The sequence below is a fragment of the Plecotus auritus genome, assembly GCF_963455305.1.
Source record: "Plecotus auritus genome assembly, chromosome: 1".
NCBI lineage: Eukaryota > Metazoa > Chordata > Mammalia > Chiroptera > Vespertilionidae > Plecotus > Plecotus auritus.
This window is the reverse complement of record NC_137770.1, coordinates 102,111,166-102,128,147: the sequence shown is the minus strand read 5'-3', so window position 1 is coordinate 102,128,147 and position 16,982 is coordinate 102,111,166. Positions and strand designations below refer to the sequence as shown.

The following is a 16,982-nucleotide window of genomic DNA, read 5'->3' as shown; positions in this document are numbered from 1 at the left end:
AGTTTCAAAAGCCATTAGAAGGAAAAATAAAAATATTTGCTTGCTTGGGCTCAAGATGAAAAATACCATCTCCATTTGTTGCTAAGTTTGTCCAGAAATCCCAAACAGAGTTTACATTGACTGGATTTGTAGTTCTGGCTATTTTAAGATAACTAAACTGAAGTTAATTTCACCAGCTTTGTTTACATTTTCAAAATAATCACAGGCTTGACAATATCAGCCACCAACCAGCATGCACACAACTGTTCGGTCTAAACTTGGAGTCCAACCATAATTCTGGAAATTATTTTAAATAAAAAATTGAGGAGGGGGAGAAATTCTCAAAAATTCCCTTATTTGATCACATTACATAATGACTTTTCATTTTTTCCCCTGATGTTGAGATTTTGGAGCATTTGTAGGGACCTTGCTTTTGTTGTGTAATGGATATAAAAGAATGTTCACTAGGTAACCTCATTCACAATAGTTCTTCATTATCTCTTGGCTGGAGAAAGTTTGGTTCAATCACACAAAACGTGGCTAGTCCTAGCTTCTGAGCACTGAACAACCAACCAGCTGAGTGACGTTCTTAATCCTATTCTGAGTCACTGCACAACATCCACTCAGGTCCTGAGTTTAACAGAAAAGATAGAGAGTGGGGGAGAGCAGGTTTACTAGTATAGTTGTGAGTAAATGAAATAGAATTTATTCTTGTGTTATTATTTATTAATTATTGTATTATTTTCCATACAAACAACTGTGAGCCTACTTCTGTCCCACCCTATCTATACATATGATATGAATTTTGGCAAAATAAAAAATTAGATCTCAAATCTAGTACTGAACTCTGCTGGGTGATGATGAATGCTCACTAATACTTCCTTAATAACTAATAAATGCTTGGAAAGCTAGAAAGGGATTTGTAAATTTTTAAAAAATTGTAGAAGTCATAGATTCTATAAAACTATCTATGAATAATAACCCAGGTCTCAGTAAAATGTAGCTGTGACTATTTTTCATATAATCAAACAAACTGATTTTATTATATGCCATGAACTTAAAAACCATTTACAACTGAATTTTTAAAAATCATCAGTCAGGCCCTGGCTGGTGTTGCTCAGTGCTTATAGCACTGGCTGGTGTGGCTCAGTGCTTATAACATTGGCCCATGCACTGAAGGGTCTCAAATTCTATTCCCAGTCAAGAGCATGTACCTGGGATACAGGTTCAATCCTTGGCCCAGTTAAGGTGTGTGCAGGAAACAGCCAATTGTTGTGTCTCTCTCACATCAGTGTTTCTTTCTGTCTCTGTCTCTCTCCCCATCCTCCCATTCTCTCTCTAAAAATCAATGGAAAAAATATCCTAGGATGAGGATTATCAACAGCAAAAATCACCAGTCAGTTATTTTTAGCATAATTAAAGACAATCTTAAAGTTCTTTGGGTGAAATAACTTTGAAATTATGATTTTATCTATACTAATAATAGAGGAATATGCAAATTGGCCAGAATCCCATCACGTAACGACCAATCAGGACGGGGGTGGGGCTGCAGAGGAGAGCTCTCAGCATGCCTGCGCCAGGGGTCCGAAGAGTGCGGAGAGGAAGGGAGAGCAGATAGGCAGTTAGAGGACCAGGCCAGGAGGGGAGAGCAGTTAGGGCCATCAGAGGAGCAGTTAGAGGTATCAGGCAGGCAGGCAGGTGAGTGGTTAGGAGCCAGTTGTTCCAGATTGTGAGAGAGATCCCAGATTGGAGAGGGTGCAGGCTGAGCTGAGGGACACCCTCCCCCCGGCACGAATTTTGTGCACTGGGCCTCTAATATTTTTATAATGTAAAGACCATACTTATAAAAATAATGTAAATTATTCAAATGCATGCTTAATAAATAGAAATGTAGTTTTTATCAACAGCCAAAATAGAGTAAAACATTTAAAACCTAGATATATTTTATTCTTCTACCATAACTTTTATTTAAGGTTACTGGAATCTATATAAATTATTTCTACATGTCTTTAAATATATGTATATACACACACACACATATTGAATTCATAGAAAGTAGAATGGTGGTTCCCAGGGGTGGGAGGTAAAGGAAATGAGATATGAGATGTTGGCCAAAGGGTACTAAGTTGCAGTTACGTAGGGTGATAAGTCTAAAGCAGCATGAGGACTGTAGTTACTGTTACTATATTGTATTGTAAAAATTTGCTAAGAGAGTAGATCTCAGGTCCTCTCACCTCCCTGCCACCCCACACATGAATCACATAGTTGTTTATTAGCTAAATGATAATTGGCTTGAACACAGTGATCATTTTTCTATGTGTATTTATATCAAAACACCATGTTGTACACCTTTAATATATAATTTTTATTTTAAAATATAAAAATAAGAGGCTATTGGATTTCTTCAGTGACAAATATACTAATTTTTCCCATTCCCCAGCTTTTAAAAATGAGAGTATGCCATTATTTTTCTCACTTATCTGATTGAAAATTCCTAATACAGCCCTAACCAGTGTGGCTCAGTTGCACCAAAAGGTCACTGGTTCAATTCTCAGTCAGGGCACATGCCTGGGTTTCAGGCTCGATCCCCAGTGTGGGGAGTACAGGAGGCAGCTGATTAATGCTTCTCCCTTACATATCTCTCTTAAATCCCCTCTCCATGCCTCTTTCTATAAAATCAATAAAAACATATTTTTAAAGAAGAAAAAAATTCCTAATACAGATTATAAAACCTTGAAGACTGAAATTATATATTTTATAGAGCTTAATAAAGTGTTCTCTATATACAGTAAAAAAAAAAAACTTGTTGGGAAAATTAGCAGAAGGTTCAGGAACTAGTCACGATGTGTGTGATCTTGGGCAATTCACTTATTCTGTGCCTCAGTTTCCTCATGAGTGAATTTTAGATTGTTTCACTGGATTGCAGTCCTGAGTGGTTGTATGTTTTTAGATATGTTACACATGAAGGCACGTTGAGAAGAAAAAATTGTTTGCTAATCATAAAAATTTTATTGCTTAATTGTAGTATTAGGATCTACAGTAGTTTCTGTGGAGAATGAGTTTGCTGCATTTGAAACTGGAAAACTAGGGAAACCAAATATATAATATCCAGGAAAACTGTGATAAGCATTTGTTCGCTGTAAATCTCATGCAGCCTTAGGATCTCTGCCAGAAATCTGGTCAGAAACGGAAAAAGACAAAAGCACTCTTTCTCAAAGCGAGGCCACATGTGTCTGACCTGGAGCCATCACGGGACTTAGGAAAAGTCACTGCCACACATGACTTTCTGCTGTTCTTTTCTTGTTCCACTGAGGTTTCTGAGGGCCTGCAAGTTCATGTCTCTGTCCAGATGGGTTATTCGGTACCTTCCCTGTGGATGAGTACATCCAAGGAGATGGGGACACCGGCTGTAACTGTCACTAGTGGTTTTCAGACCCCAATCTGGGATCAAGTATAATCCCAGACATACAAGATGCCATACTTTCCTTATCTGTGTTTATTTGAAAGCCAGTAACACAAATGATTATTTTAGAAAAGCAGGCGCTGCAGAGGGGATGGCAAATTACACCTTCGACTTCGCACGCGTTAGCTATCTCTATTTGCGATAAGAGGTTCTCAGTGGCTTCTACGGCATGCTCCTTTTTAACAGGACCTCAAATTTACATAGCATCTAAATAATTAAAAACAGCAAATCACATACAAACCGAGAATCTAGGGCACTTTATTTTTTTAAATAGCAATATTAAGATAATAAGTGTATTTTTAAATGCAGTGTAAAGAGTCCATACGGAGCTCATCTGTGTCCTATCAAATGATGTGTGGCTCCCAGGGGGAAGCCCTTGTCTTGCTGTGTCACCATCTGTTGAGAGAAATGCATTTACACATATCCCACAGGCCACTGGGATTTTTTGTTTTGTTTTGTTTTCCTTAGAGAATGGGCTTCCTAAATCTGGACAACATGCCATGTTTTAGACTCAAGTTCTTCTTCAGCCATTTTTTTTTTTAAATGACTAAAAGGCTCTAATAACAAATGCAGTTCATCCAGGTGGGAACTTGTGAATGGGGGTCCTCGTTGTTACTTTCTTTCCACAACTCCGACAACTGAAGATTAAAGTAACTTAGTTTTACATCATTTGCTTCCAGGATAAGACTGGCATTCAAATATACCTTATCAAACCTATCCAGAGTGCAGCCACTTCTACTTCTGCTGCCACCACTGCTCTGGCCCACACTCTGTGCTGCCTCACCTGGCTTATGGCAATGAGTTTCCAGAAGGCCTCTGGCCATCAAGACCCAACAGACAGAGCGGGCCTGCCGAAACGGAAGCTGGAGCAAGCCACTGCCTCACTTAGAATCATCCAGTGGCTCACAAGATTGGTGTCCTTCTTGGAAACTGACTCATTCTATTCATGACAGAGTCCGTGTGGCACTGTGTAAAGCAGTTTAGAGTAAATGCAGTGCTCACAAACCTTTGTGACCCCACTTCCCACTGGTACTTCTCCCCTGCATCTTCGGGAATTTGAACACTCTTCCCCATATAAGTTTAATTAATAGACTTTATTTTCTAGAACAGGTTTAGGTTCAAAGCAAAATTTAGCATTTCAAAGAGAATTTCCATATACCCCCTTCCCACCCGCACAGGCACAGCCTCCCCCACCAGAACGGGACAGGTGTTACAATCAATGACACCTACACTGACACATCATAATTGCCCAAGTCCAAAGTTTACAATAGGTTCGCCCTTGGTGTTACATATTATATGAGTCTTGACAAATGTGTGCTGACGTGGATCCATCAGCATAGTGTCATGCAGAACAACAGTTTCACTGTCCTAAGCACCCTCTGTGCTCCAACTACTCCCCCCTCCGTCCCTGCTAACTCCTGGTAACCGCGAATCTTATTACTGTCTCACAGTTTTGCCTTTTCCAGAATTTCATGTAGCTGGAATTATACACTATGTAGCCTTTTAGATGGTCCTCTTTTACTTAATAACATGTATTTAAGTTTCCTCTATATTTTTTCATGGCTTGATAGCTCATTTCTTTTTAGCTCTGAATAATATTCCATTGTCTGGATGTAGCACAGTTTATTTATACATTTGCCTACTGAAGGACATCTCAGTTGCTTTCAGTCCTTCTATTTATTTCCTACATAGTGCTCATCATGAGCTAACATACTCTTTACCTGACTTGTTTACTTTTGTCTGTAGCTTCTACACTACCCCCAACTCTCATATAACCTTGTTGAGGACAGGCGTTTCTACTTTGTTCTCTGCTATAACCCAGCATGCAGAACAGTGCTAAGATATAGTAGATGGTCAAGAAATATATGTTCAATAAAAGGAAATACAGAGATATTTTCCAAAAGGTACAAAAGTTACTAAATGTATCTCCAGTCATATGCCACCACATAATGTATGAAGTACATTTTACCTATACAAATGTCACAGCTAATGTCCATCAATAATGAATATAAAGTGCTTAGCCCAGATCCTGGAACACAGTCAGGATTCTTCAGCTAGTTTCTTTCTACAAAAATGTGAGCTCTTGGGCACAGAAACTTATTCTGGGCACTGAGAACAATGCCTGACACATAGTAGGTGCTCCAACAATATTAATTGGATGGATAATTATGTTGTTCATCTCGTTTTATTGGTCTTATTATTTGATCATTTGTTTTAACTGTCAGGTACTTTTTTTAATCAAAAAGATGTTTAATATTATTTTTGAAGTAGTGACTTAAACACGAACATAATTTATCATGTTGTTTGGTCCGAGCTCAAATTTAATTTACTGCCATACTCTGAAAAAAATATTATTTCATCTCCTGTGTGGCATTACTAGTATGTCAGTTAAACCAGTGTGAAGAGGGAACCAAGATGGCAGTGTAGGTACACTCAATACTCTAATCCTCCCACAACCACATCAAAATTACAACGGAAATGCAGAACAACCATCATTCATAACCACTTGCAATCTGGCTGAACGGAAGTTCTACAACTAGAGAAGAAAAGAAGAAAGCACACTGAGACTGGTAGGAGGGGCAGAGGACCAAAACAAGCTGGTCCGACACCCACATGTGGTGTTTTTTTTTAAATGGCAGAGATATCTTGGCTTCAGAGGTACCCTGTGAGGAGCAAGGGGTCCCAACCCCACACCAGACCCTTCAGCCCAGGCTTCAAGTCCTAGGAAGAGAAATCCCCATAACTTCTAGCTGTAACAACTAGCAGGGAATTTGGTTGAGTGACACGGAGGCTGCAGGAGTCCCCGGCAGTTCTTCTTAAAGGGCTAGTGCACTGATTTACCGGGACTCACTCCCTCTGAGTTCCAGCACTGGGGCAGCAGCTTGAAAGGATCCAGGAACATACGGGGAGGAACTAAATTGTCTGGCATCAGGGAAAGAACTCAGGGCAGCTTTCTTCCAGACAAAAGTGCTGGGACTTCCCTCAACAGAGCTGACTGACTGGTGCCATATCTGAGTCTTCATTAACTTGCCCCACACTATTCACCCCACCCTGATGATTCCTGATATTACACCCCACCTAATTTGCAGTCCCACCCAAGTTGTTTTCAGTGTCCTTTCCCATATGAATGGTCTGTTCTGGCTCAGGTTTTAGAGTTTCCTAAAATCTCTCAAACAAGCAGCAGCAGCACTCTATGTGCCCATAACTCTCAATAAGTGGCCCTAGGCCTGGTACTAGCAGCAGCTTGACAAGATTCACAACTTGGTCTCTTTTGGGCACCTATAAGCCCAACACAAGTATCAGCCATCAGCAGATCACTCTGTAGCTCCTGACACATTGCCCTAGGCAGAACTGAGGCAGTGGCTGACTTTGTACCTCCTGCAAGGCCCTAGAGCAGGCGTCCTCAAACTACGGCCCGCGGGCCACATGCGGCCCGCTGAGGACATTTATCTGGCCCGCCGGGTGCCGCTGCTTGTCCTGCTTAGCAGCCAACTCGTCCCGGGCCCGTAGTGCACATAGGAATTGTTCATAGTTTTTTTTTAAAACTATAGTCCGGCCCTCCAACGGTCTGAGAGACAATGAATTGGCCCCCTGTTTAAAAAGTCTGAGGACCCCTGCGAGCCAGTGCATCCAGTGGACAGTTTCAGACCATGCCAGTTTACAAGGCTATCATATCCACAAATAACACACTCAAGGGGAAAAGTGAGCACCAAAGCCCCACTGAGGCAAGTCCTGCTCCATAGGGGTGTCTCCTGCACAGCACCTCTTTTGCTGCAGTCACAGTTGGTCCTCACAGCCAATTGACCTCGGAGTTGATTCCTCCCAGTGACACCAACAGTAATTAAGACTCAACTTCAAGGGGACAGTGCACACAGCTTAAACAGGGGCGCACCTAGAGTGCCCATCTCAGGTGAGTGGGGAGGCTGAGCCATGGGACCCTACAGGACACCTACTACACAAGGCCACTCTAGCAATTCCAGGAGACATAGAAGTTCTACCTAATACATAGAAACAAACACAGGGAAATAGCCAAAGTGCAAAGACAAAGAAACATGTAACAAATGAAAGGACAGAAGAAATCTCCAGAATAAGAACTAAATGAAATGGAAGCAAGCAAACTACTATATAGAGAGTTCAAAACAATGGTTATAAGGATGCTCAAGGAACTTAATGGGAGCTTCAAAAAACTTAGTGAGAATTTCAAGGAAATTGGTGAGAAAATCAAAGACATGAAAAAGGACCAGTTAGAAATTAAGTATACACTAACTAAAACAAAGAATAATTTACAGGGATTCAACAATAGAGTAGAGAACACTGAGAATCAAATTAGTGGTTTTGAATATGAGGAAGCAAGAAAACACCCATCCAGAAGAGCAAAATGGAAAAAGAATCCAAAAATATGAAGAAAGTGTAAGGAGCCTCTGGGACAACTTCAAGAATACCAACATTCACATCATGGGGTGCCAGAAGGAAAAGAGTAGGAGCAAGAAATTGAAAATCTATTTGAAAAAATAATGACAGAAAACTTCCCCTACCTTGTTAAAGAAATAGACTTAACAAGTCCAGGAAGCACAGAGTCCAAAACAAGAGGAACCCAAAGAGGCCCACACCAATGCACAGCATAATTAAAATGCCAAAGGTTAAAGACAAAGAAAGAATCTTAAAAGCAGCAAGAGAAAAGCAGTTAGTTACCTACAAGGGAGCACCAATATGATTGTCAGCTGATTTATCAACAGAAATTTTGCAGGTCATAAGGGAGTGGCAAGAAATATTCAAAGTGATGAAAAGCAAGGACCTACATCCAAGATTACTCTACCCAGCAAAGCTATCATTTAGAATTGATGGTCAGATAAAGAGCTTCACAGATTAAAAAAAAAAGTAAAGGAGTTCATCACCACCAAACCAGTATTACATGAATTGTTAAAGGGTCCTCTTTAAGAAGAAGAAGGGGAAAAAGACTAAAAATATGAACAATAAAATGGCAATAAATACATATCTATCAATAATTGAAAATAAAAATAAACAAACAAAGAATCTAATGAACAAAATAAACTGATGAATAAAATAGAACCAGAGGCATGGAAACATGGAACAAACTGACAAATCTCAGAGGGAAAGGGAAGAAGGAATAGGGAAGAGATTAACCAAAGATGTCATATGCATACTAGTAGCCCTGCGCACAAATTTGTGCGCCAGTAGCTCGCCAGTAGCTCCCTGCCACCCTCCTGTAGCTCCACCCATCCTCCAACCCCTCTCCCCCCTCATAGCTTGCTGCCCTGCCCCCTCCTGTAGCTCTCTGCTGCCCACTTGTAGCTCACTGCCCCACCCTCCTGCTGATCCGTGATCAGGTCGTTATGTGGTCGATCATTACACTTCACAGCGTAACGACCATTTGCATATTACATCTTTATTATATAGGATATGCATTACCCATGGACACAGACAATAGGGTGGTGAAGGCCTGTGGTGGGGCAGGATCTGGGTGGAGGAGTGCAATGTTGGGGGGAGGGGTGGGGGACATCTGTAATACTCTCAACGATAAATACATTTTTTAAAAAGCAATGTGAAGAGAAAAAATATTTTTAAAAGAGAAAAAATATTTATGTGCAAATGTTTTATGAATGTATCACTTGCTGAAGGGTGAAAAGAGACACATTAGCAAATTCTTCATTGGCTGTGGAATTTGAATCATCAAGGACTATTCAATTCATAAAATTAAGATAAAACTAACTAAAAGAGTCCTTTTCTAGAAATAGCAGATGTGGGAAATCTCAGTAAAGACATAAACTAGGATGACAAAGAATTATTTAAGGGATATATCCTCTTGCCCTGATCTCCTCCCCCCCAAAACAAGTTAAAAAGAGGGAGTTTCAATCTTGTCGAGGATATATGAAAGGATGTATTTCATTAAGGGGAAAAATATAATTTTTATGGATTAGTAAAATACGTGGTGAGTAAGGTGATTCTTATTAACTTACCCATCATTGTTAATATCTGATACTGCAACTGTATATCCAAAATAAGATGCCATCTGCAAAGAACAAAACATAAGATGACATAGTTTGTGTTCAAAGTCATTTTTACAGTCATGTCTCAATTTTCCCTGAAATATTAATCTCATTGCAGCACATTTTTGCATTTAAATTCATAGACTCTTGAATATGGACAGAGTCTTGAAGTCATTTAACCTATCCCCTGACCCAATGCATAATTTCCCCCTCTATTCCCCTGACATCCACTTGGACACCCTTGGAAGATGTTCAACAATCAGCCCATTCAATTTGTGGACTCAGTTACTAGAATGATCTTTACTAAAATTGGCCATTCTGTAACTTCTAGTCCAGAAGTTCTACAGCTTTGAACCCCACAGAATAAATATAATTCCACTGCCATATGAAATCTCATATGGAAATATTTTTAGCTGGAATACCATCCTGGCCCCTTCTTCTTAGAGATACTACATGTGATACCAAAGAGAAGTTGATAACCCAAGAGCACACTGACCCTCCTCTTAAGTAGGATTTATACTCTCTGCTTTGGCCCCTTCATATCATTGAAGAATAAAAAGGGATTTAATTTGGGGAAAACTGCATTTCAGTATCAATTCATATCGAGTTTATTGTCAAGTAAGGTTCCTACGTCTTTTATGAATGTAACCAGTGTGCCACAATCTCCACATGTTCTAGCTCTTAAGTTTTTGTTTTTCAACCTATGCTTTTAAGATTTATAACCTTTTCAGATTTGGCCCATTGTTTCAGCTTTCCAGGATATTTTTTGTTTCCATATTCTGCCATCCAGTGCTTTAGCCGAATTAGCCTCCCATCAGCATACAGCCCACTAAAAGTGTGCTCCACAGAAGATGAAGATGTTGGTCTGTGTTGTTCACCCTTCTGTCCTCACTGCCTGACCAGGATTTGTCTAACTCGAGGTAGGTGCCAGGTGGAAGATACTCTTCGCAAAGAGAATGAATTCAGGAGTGAACAAGTGTCACAGCAATTCAATTCTCCCACCTCTTTTCTCTATTCCAAACATTTACAGTAACATTCTTATTCCTGGTATGGCATTGTGTAGCCTTCACCCAGAGAAATTTCATCACTTAGGTTCTCAGGTTCAAGATTGCAGAACTAGGTGGTATTAAGGATGATAAGTTATAGAAAGGCCAAATTTAATAATGTTTAAGGAGCTTTTAATGTAAAACAAATATAAAATGTAAAACAAATCTGGGCAAAGGAGAAGACTTGCCAGATTTTCACTAAACCATTTATCACTACTTGGGAATAGTTGCTTAAATTCATAAATCCAGCCAACTTCACTATCATCTCAGCCTTATTTCTCCATATTTACCACAGGAGTATCACGAGAGCCATTGTTAAATGCTTTGTTGAAAATTGCAGAGTAATGGATAGACTACAGCCACAATTTTGGGGGGAGATGACAAAAATGCTCTGTGTTCATTGAAAAAAACTCAGGATCACTGACTCTGGCCAATACAGTGGGACGTATGAGAAGCCTCAGTCTTCTCAGATGGAATATGGGAACCCAGAACTCACCACCAGGCACAGTACATCCAGGGCCACAGTATAACAGGATTGCTCTCAAATCCCAGCAGTTAGTGGCATTTTGGCTTTTAAGGGTCATAATCTGTTTTTATATAACTTATCACTGTCTGAAATTATAATGGGCATTTATTTATTTATTAATTAATTGTCTTCTTTCTCAACTGCCACCCTGATACTGCTGCATGAGAGTTGGATTCTTGTCTGTCAGATGCATGGTTATATATTAACAGTGCCTAGAACAGCTTTCAGAACATAGTAGGTGCTCAGAAAATATTTTATAAAAGAATAAATTATATAAATATTACTATATGCTATTAGGACCAAGTAACATTATTTGATATTAAAATGTCTTTGCTGCCCTAACCAGTTTGGCTCAGTGGATAGAGCATTGGCCTGCAGACTGAAAGGTCCCACGTTCGATTCTGGTCAAGGGCATGTACCTGGGTTGTGGGCATATCCCCAGTAGGAGGTGTGCAGGAGGCAGCTGATCGATGTTTCTCTCTCACTGATGTTTCTAACTATCTCTCTCCCTTCCTCTCTGTAAAAAAACAATAAAATATATTAAAAAATAAAAAAAATAAAATGTCTTTACCTGTTCACCAGTGAAATTCTGGATAAAGGTCATATCTGTAGAGTTAATGATTGAAACCTGAAAGCATAGAAATTAGATAGGTTACATCATTTGATATAGAATTAGAGAAAAAAATTAATTATAACTTAAATCATATTTTGAAAAGAGTGATAAATGGTTAGCTATATGTAAAATTAAAATGTAAGCTCATAAGAGTGATCTTTTAAAAATCCTACTGAACTTTTTGTTTATGGTTAAGTCTGGGGGTCCTTTCAGACAAAACACATGCTTATTACTCTGAAGTGGAGAAATAAAATTTGAATTCAAGCATGCTGAGAAAAATCAATCTCATGGTCAGTTCACTTATCTAACCAGGATTTTTGTATAGATTCATGTTTTTGTATAGCTTCATTTTGTATAGATTCATGTTATTATGAGAAAAGATATTATTCATGAAGCAAAATTATTCCTTTTAATTCTATTCAGCTAACTCCAAATCTGGAAATATTAAAAGTATACTAGACTTCTAAAAATTAAACACTATTTAAAATATTTTTATTTAAAAAGTGTTTCCTTTTCTAAGATCTGTTTATTTCCTTTTCCTATTTTGGGAGCAACTAGTTATAATGGACTTGAATAGTATATCTCCAAAATCCATGCTGCTATTTGGAAGTAGGGTCTTTGTAGATTCAATAAGTTTAGGATCTTGAGATAAAATTATCCTGGATTTAGGGTAGGCCCTATATCTAATGCCTGCAGTCCTAACAGGAAAAGGACTAGACACGCAGATACAGATGGAAGAAAGCTGTGAGATAACTATTGATTTTACTATTTCCACCATAGGAAACATATTAAAATGTTGGTCATATCAACAGTGGGGTCCTCTGATATTATTCCTAGATTATGCACAAGGATCTGGCTGCCTTCATAGGTGAGTGACCTGTGCCCATCCTTGCATTATTGCCCAACCGTCACTGTCCTGAAAGTCTTAACACTTTTGAACAAAGGGCCCTGCATTTTCTTGCCCTGGGTCCCACCATTTATGTGGCTGGTTCTGCACACAGATCAGGAAAGAAGAACTAGCCTCCCTTTTAATAAGCAAACAAGTACAACTTAGTAAAGGCTTGCTGTATAAGGGGCATTTTAAAGGAGTTAAAAGTTATATGAAACAAAACATGTCTGCGCATACATAAGAAAATATCCTGTAATGAATCCTTAGTACTCACATATCCAAAATTCTGTGCTCCTCTTGGAACTCCAGCAACCAATTCTGGTGATAAAAACAGTCATTGAGAAGGTAAGTTACCTATACCTACTTTACAGCTACACAACAAATCAGTTAAAGATAGTTTTTAAATGAGTACATCATGTTGAGAGCTGGAAGTTCGAAGTCATAATCTTGCATGCATTGGATTTTGTTTCTGCTGCAGACTAGAAAACGGAAGTCCGAAGCTGTCCTTTGAGATTTAGCCGTCTCTGTCACCAGTCTCCATGTTTCTGCCTCCAGACCATAAGCCTGGTTTCTCTCAGGTGCGTGTGATATCTGGGTTAAAGCTCTTACCCTGATTTCTCCAGCTTTCACAGCAGTGACAACTTGGTACTAGTGTAAAAAGTTAACAGTTCCCGTCACACTAAAATGTTAAAATAATTTTGGTTTTCAAACATGATATGAGTCTGTCCCTTGGAGCTGTTTGTTGGCAGAAGAATTAGGGGCCAACCTGCCAGCCAAGAAAGAAAGGTTCAGTGATAGAGATACAGAAAACAGCTCTGGCCGAAGCAGGCAGGCATGCCAAGGCACACAGATCTAGCTGTCGATTCAGAAAGAAATGGTTTTGGTTCTTTGCACTGTCGTAGACTTGGGGTGAGTCATTGAAACTTTTTTTGTTCACTCCCCTGCAATCTTTGAATCTCTGATTATCAAAGAGCTTTGCAGCTCTCATTTCTATAAATCCAACTATTATATGATTAATTGGGTTTACAAATTTAGTTTAAAGAAGAAGGCCCTGGAAGACAGTTCCTTTCCATCCAAATTTCCCTTCCCCCTTTCCTGCTCCTAAAGGTAGAGCTCAAATTCCAGCATTAACTCTATCTGGTGTGCTGAACATTAGCAAAGTTGGGGGAGGGGGGTGTCATGCTGTTAGCATTAATAGAGGAGATTAATTTGGGGCTAGATGTTGGACTTAGCGGTAGTATATTAACTCATTTAATCAATAAATATTTATAGGCACACATAGAATACACAGTGAACAAAACACAAAATCCCCTGCTCTCATGGAGCTAATAACCTAGTTGGAAGAGGCCAACAATTTAAAAAATAGAGCTAATTAAATGGTATGTTAGAAGCAGATGAGTGTAGTGGAGAAAACTAAACAGTGCAATGTTACAGGAAGTGCAGTGTTGGGATGAGGAAGGACTTGTGATGTATTAGGTTAGTCAGGGAATGACTTAAAAGGTGACACTTGAGCAAAGACTGAAGAAAGTGGGGAAGTAAATATGGAAATCTGGCAGAACTATGTTCTAATCAGAGGGAAGAAGTGCAAAGGTCCTGAGGTACAGGTGTGTCTGGAGTATTCAGGGGAAAGCAAGGAGGCCATGGTGGCTGGAGTAGAAGGAGAGAAGGGTAAAGGGGTAGGAGATGAAATCAAAGTAATTAGTGGTTTCATGATTAGGGTTTTTTAGGTCATTGTGAAGATTTGGATTTTACCCTGAATTAGTCAGAACATCATTGTAAGCAAAGTTACACAATCTGATTTCTGTTTCTACAGGGCCACTTTGGCTTCTGGGTTCAGGGTAGACTCCAGGAGGGCAAAGGTGAATGCAGGGAGGCCATCTAGGAAGCTATTGCTGATACTCTAGTTGGAAGAGGCCATCAATTTAAAAAATAGAGGGTTTTTTTTAATTACGTCAGTGGATCAGAGTAGACGCTGAGAAGAAGGTGAGAAGTGGTCAGATTCTGGTCTTAATTTGAGAGTTTAGTTAACAGGATTTGGTCAAGGATAAGGGGTATGAGAGAAAGAACACAGTTCAAGGCTGACTTCAAGGTATCTGCTTTGAGCAACTGGGAGGTTGGCATTGCCACTTACTGAAATGGAGATGATGGAGGGAAGAGCACGTCAGTGGGGAAGGTCAGGAGTTCCGTTCTGAGCACATTACGTTTAGGATAGCTATTTAGATAAAGATGTTGAGTGTTGGACACATGAATTTGGAATTCAGTGTACGCTGGAGAATTGACACCGGATGAGATTACTAAAGAGAATTCAATGAGTAAAAGAGTTGCAGTGTTTAAACCTAGGTCATGTAGATGAGGTGGGGAAATTAGAGAGCAATCAGGAAGAGATGGAGAAGGAGCTGCCACTGTCTGAGAAGCCAAGGAAAGAAATGAGGAGGGAGAGATTAACTCTGTCAAATGCTCCTGACAGTCACCAAGAGCATGACTTTTGTCTAAGTCATTTAATCATCTATATTTTTAACCATAACATGGGACTACTGGGCTAATACTTCATTGCTTAACTAGATTGCATAAAGATTGACATTTATTTGTATGCAATTCTTTAAGACTTAAAAATCTATGCCAATGTGTATTTTGTTTTGTTTTGTTTTTCTACAAAATTTCACATGCATTCTGGGATTCCATTTATATACATTTTGTGTAAGAAAGAAAATTACATTTGTAAAAGGTATTTTGGGGTCATTTTTACCTTTCTCCCATGTTTCGTAAATAACTTACAGTCCACAATGTCTCTCACCTTGCTGAGCATCTCCTGTAAATTCCCCAGCAGCAACTGAATATCCTGTTTTAAAGAAAACAAAAAATTACATGTTCAAAGCTTTATAAATAAATGAGCTATATATCTAGAAAAATGAAAGATCTACCATAGTACTGCTTTGTACAGAAATCTCAACAAATATTGTAGCATAAAAGATTAAGGTTCTATAAAGGGAAAAATTAATCACACCAATATGAACACTTCTGTACTAAATCCTGGAAGCATAATATTTCTGACTGTGGCAACAGAGTCTGAGATCACTTTTTAGAGCAGGAGTGCTTCATGACCCACCTCAAAGTATAAATGGTGACCAGTGCATTTTAGTCACTGATTTGTCATGATCAGACATGTCACTCAGAAAGGTATCGCTTGTGCTCAGGTTTTGCTACTTCTGATCACCACCAAGGCCTATTTTCTAATTTATTTAATGATGGTTTTCCACAAATTTCACTTAGCTCTAAAGTGAGGTAAGATCACAAAACATAACTATTTTTTAAATGCATTGATCAATCAAAATGCCCATTAGAATACCACAGGTGAGAAACAATAGTGGTGAAATGGCATTGTGTGGTTTGCACATGATGAATTTTCAACCATTCTAGCAACTGGAAAGTCTCTTGCTGCTGTAGAAACTGGAAAGGCCACTATCATGTTGCCTGCATTGTACTCCTGGGCAGCCCCACCAATACACAGTCTCTATTACTGGCAAAATATTTTATGTGCCATAGGCTATCGCGGAGCCTATAAAATAGCTGTCAAATCATGTAGGTTATACCTCATGGTTGAATCAAAAGAAAGGAAACTTAAGAGTCCATCTAAGCTAATAAGAAAAGAAAACATTTATAAGATGCCAACATAATATCAGGTAACTGAGGAATAAACTATGTCCATACATTTAATATGTTTGTCTTTTGAGGAAACAAAAGTGAGTTATCTCACCGAGGTAACTATCATCGTTGGAAGTTGGGGCCATTTGGGTCTGTTTTTCTCGAGCCAGTTTCCTTAGAATATCCTTGAACGAGTAATTTTCAATGATGTCTGCAATACTGGCTGTGATCACCTGACCTGCGTTCAAACAAATTATTACATCAACTGCATGTCTGAACCTCTGAACAACACACACTTCTTTAAAAGTGATCATGAAATTGCTTGCATTTTCAATGATGAATTTTCTTCCTGCCACCAGAACTGCAAGTTGAAGTTGGTTACAGCTGGGAGAGCTTTCCATTCTAATGGAAGAACCAGGGATGAACTATATATTTTATCTGTCTCCCTTCACCATACATAGCCCCCTACCTTCAAATGACAAGCATATCTAAGAGTGAAGACATCTGTAGGCAAAATTTATGTGATTACATTTTTATTCTAGGACGTTCTACCTAGAACAAACATGATCCAGCTTTGATACCATCTAGCCAAGTTATAACTTCTTACTCGAGGAGAAACTGAGACCTAAAGAGCTTAAGTGTATTCTCTAAGGTCACATGGTGGTTTTGCTCTTAGGTATTTGGCATTACAACGAAGGTCTCCTTTGGCATTCTTTCTCATTAGACTTTTTGTGTTCTCACATAATACAGATGGTTTAAATCTAAATCATTTGATTAAAAATTGTGAAACATAGCTTTGTTAAAGGGAAAAATTAC

At 39.0% G+C, this 16,982-nt stretch overlaps 1 protein-coding gene across 1 annotated transcript in view; it reads right to left on the bottom strand.

The window, feature by feature from the left end:
- Positions 1 to 16,982, bottom strand: part of ITGA8 (integrin subunit alpha 8) — a 216,396-nt gene that overhangs the window by 143,510 nt on the left and 55,904 nt on the right. Inside the window, exons 7-11 of the mRNA XM_080672065.1 lie at positions 16,279 to 16,404; positions 15,319 to 15,363; positions 12,799 to 12,842; positions 11,594 to 11,650; positions 9,421 to 9,473 (exon numbers count right to left, since the gene is read on the bottom strand). Coding sequence (XP_080528191.1) covers positions 9,421 to 9,473; positions 11,594 to 11,650; positions 12,799 to 12,842; positions 15,319 to 15,363; positions 16,279 to 16,404 — 325 coding nt within the window. The remainder of the gene's footprint in view (positions 1 to 9,420; positions 9,474 to 11,593; positions 11,651 to 12,798; positions 12,843 to 15,318; positions 15,364 to 16,278; positions 16,405 to 16,982) is intronic.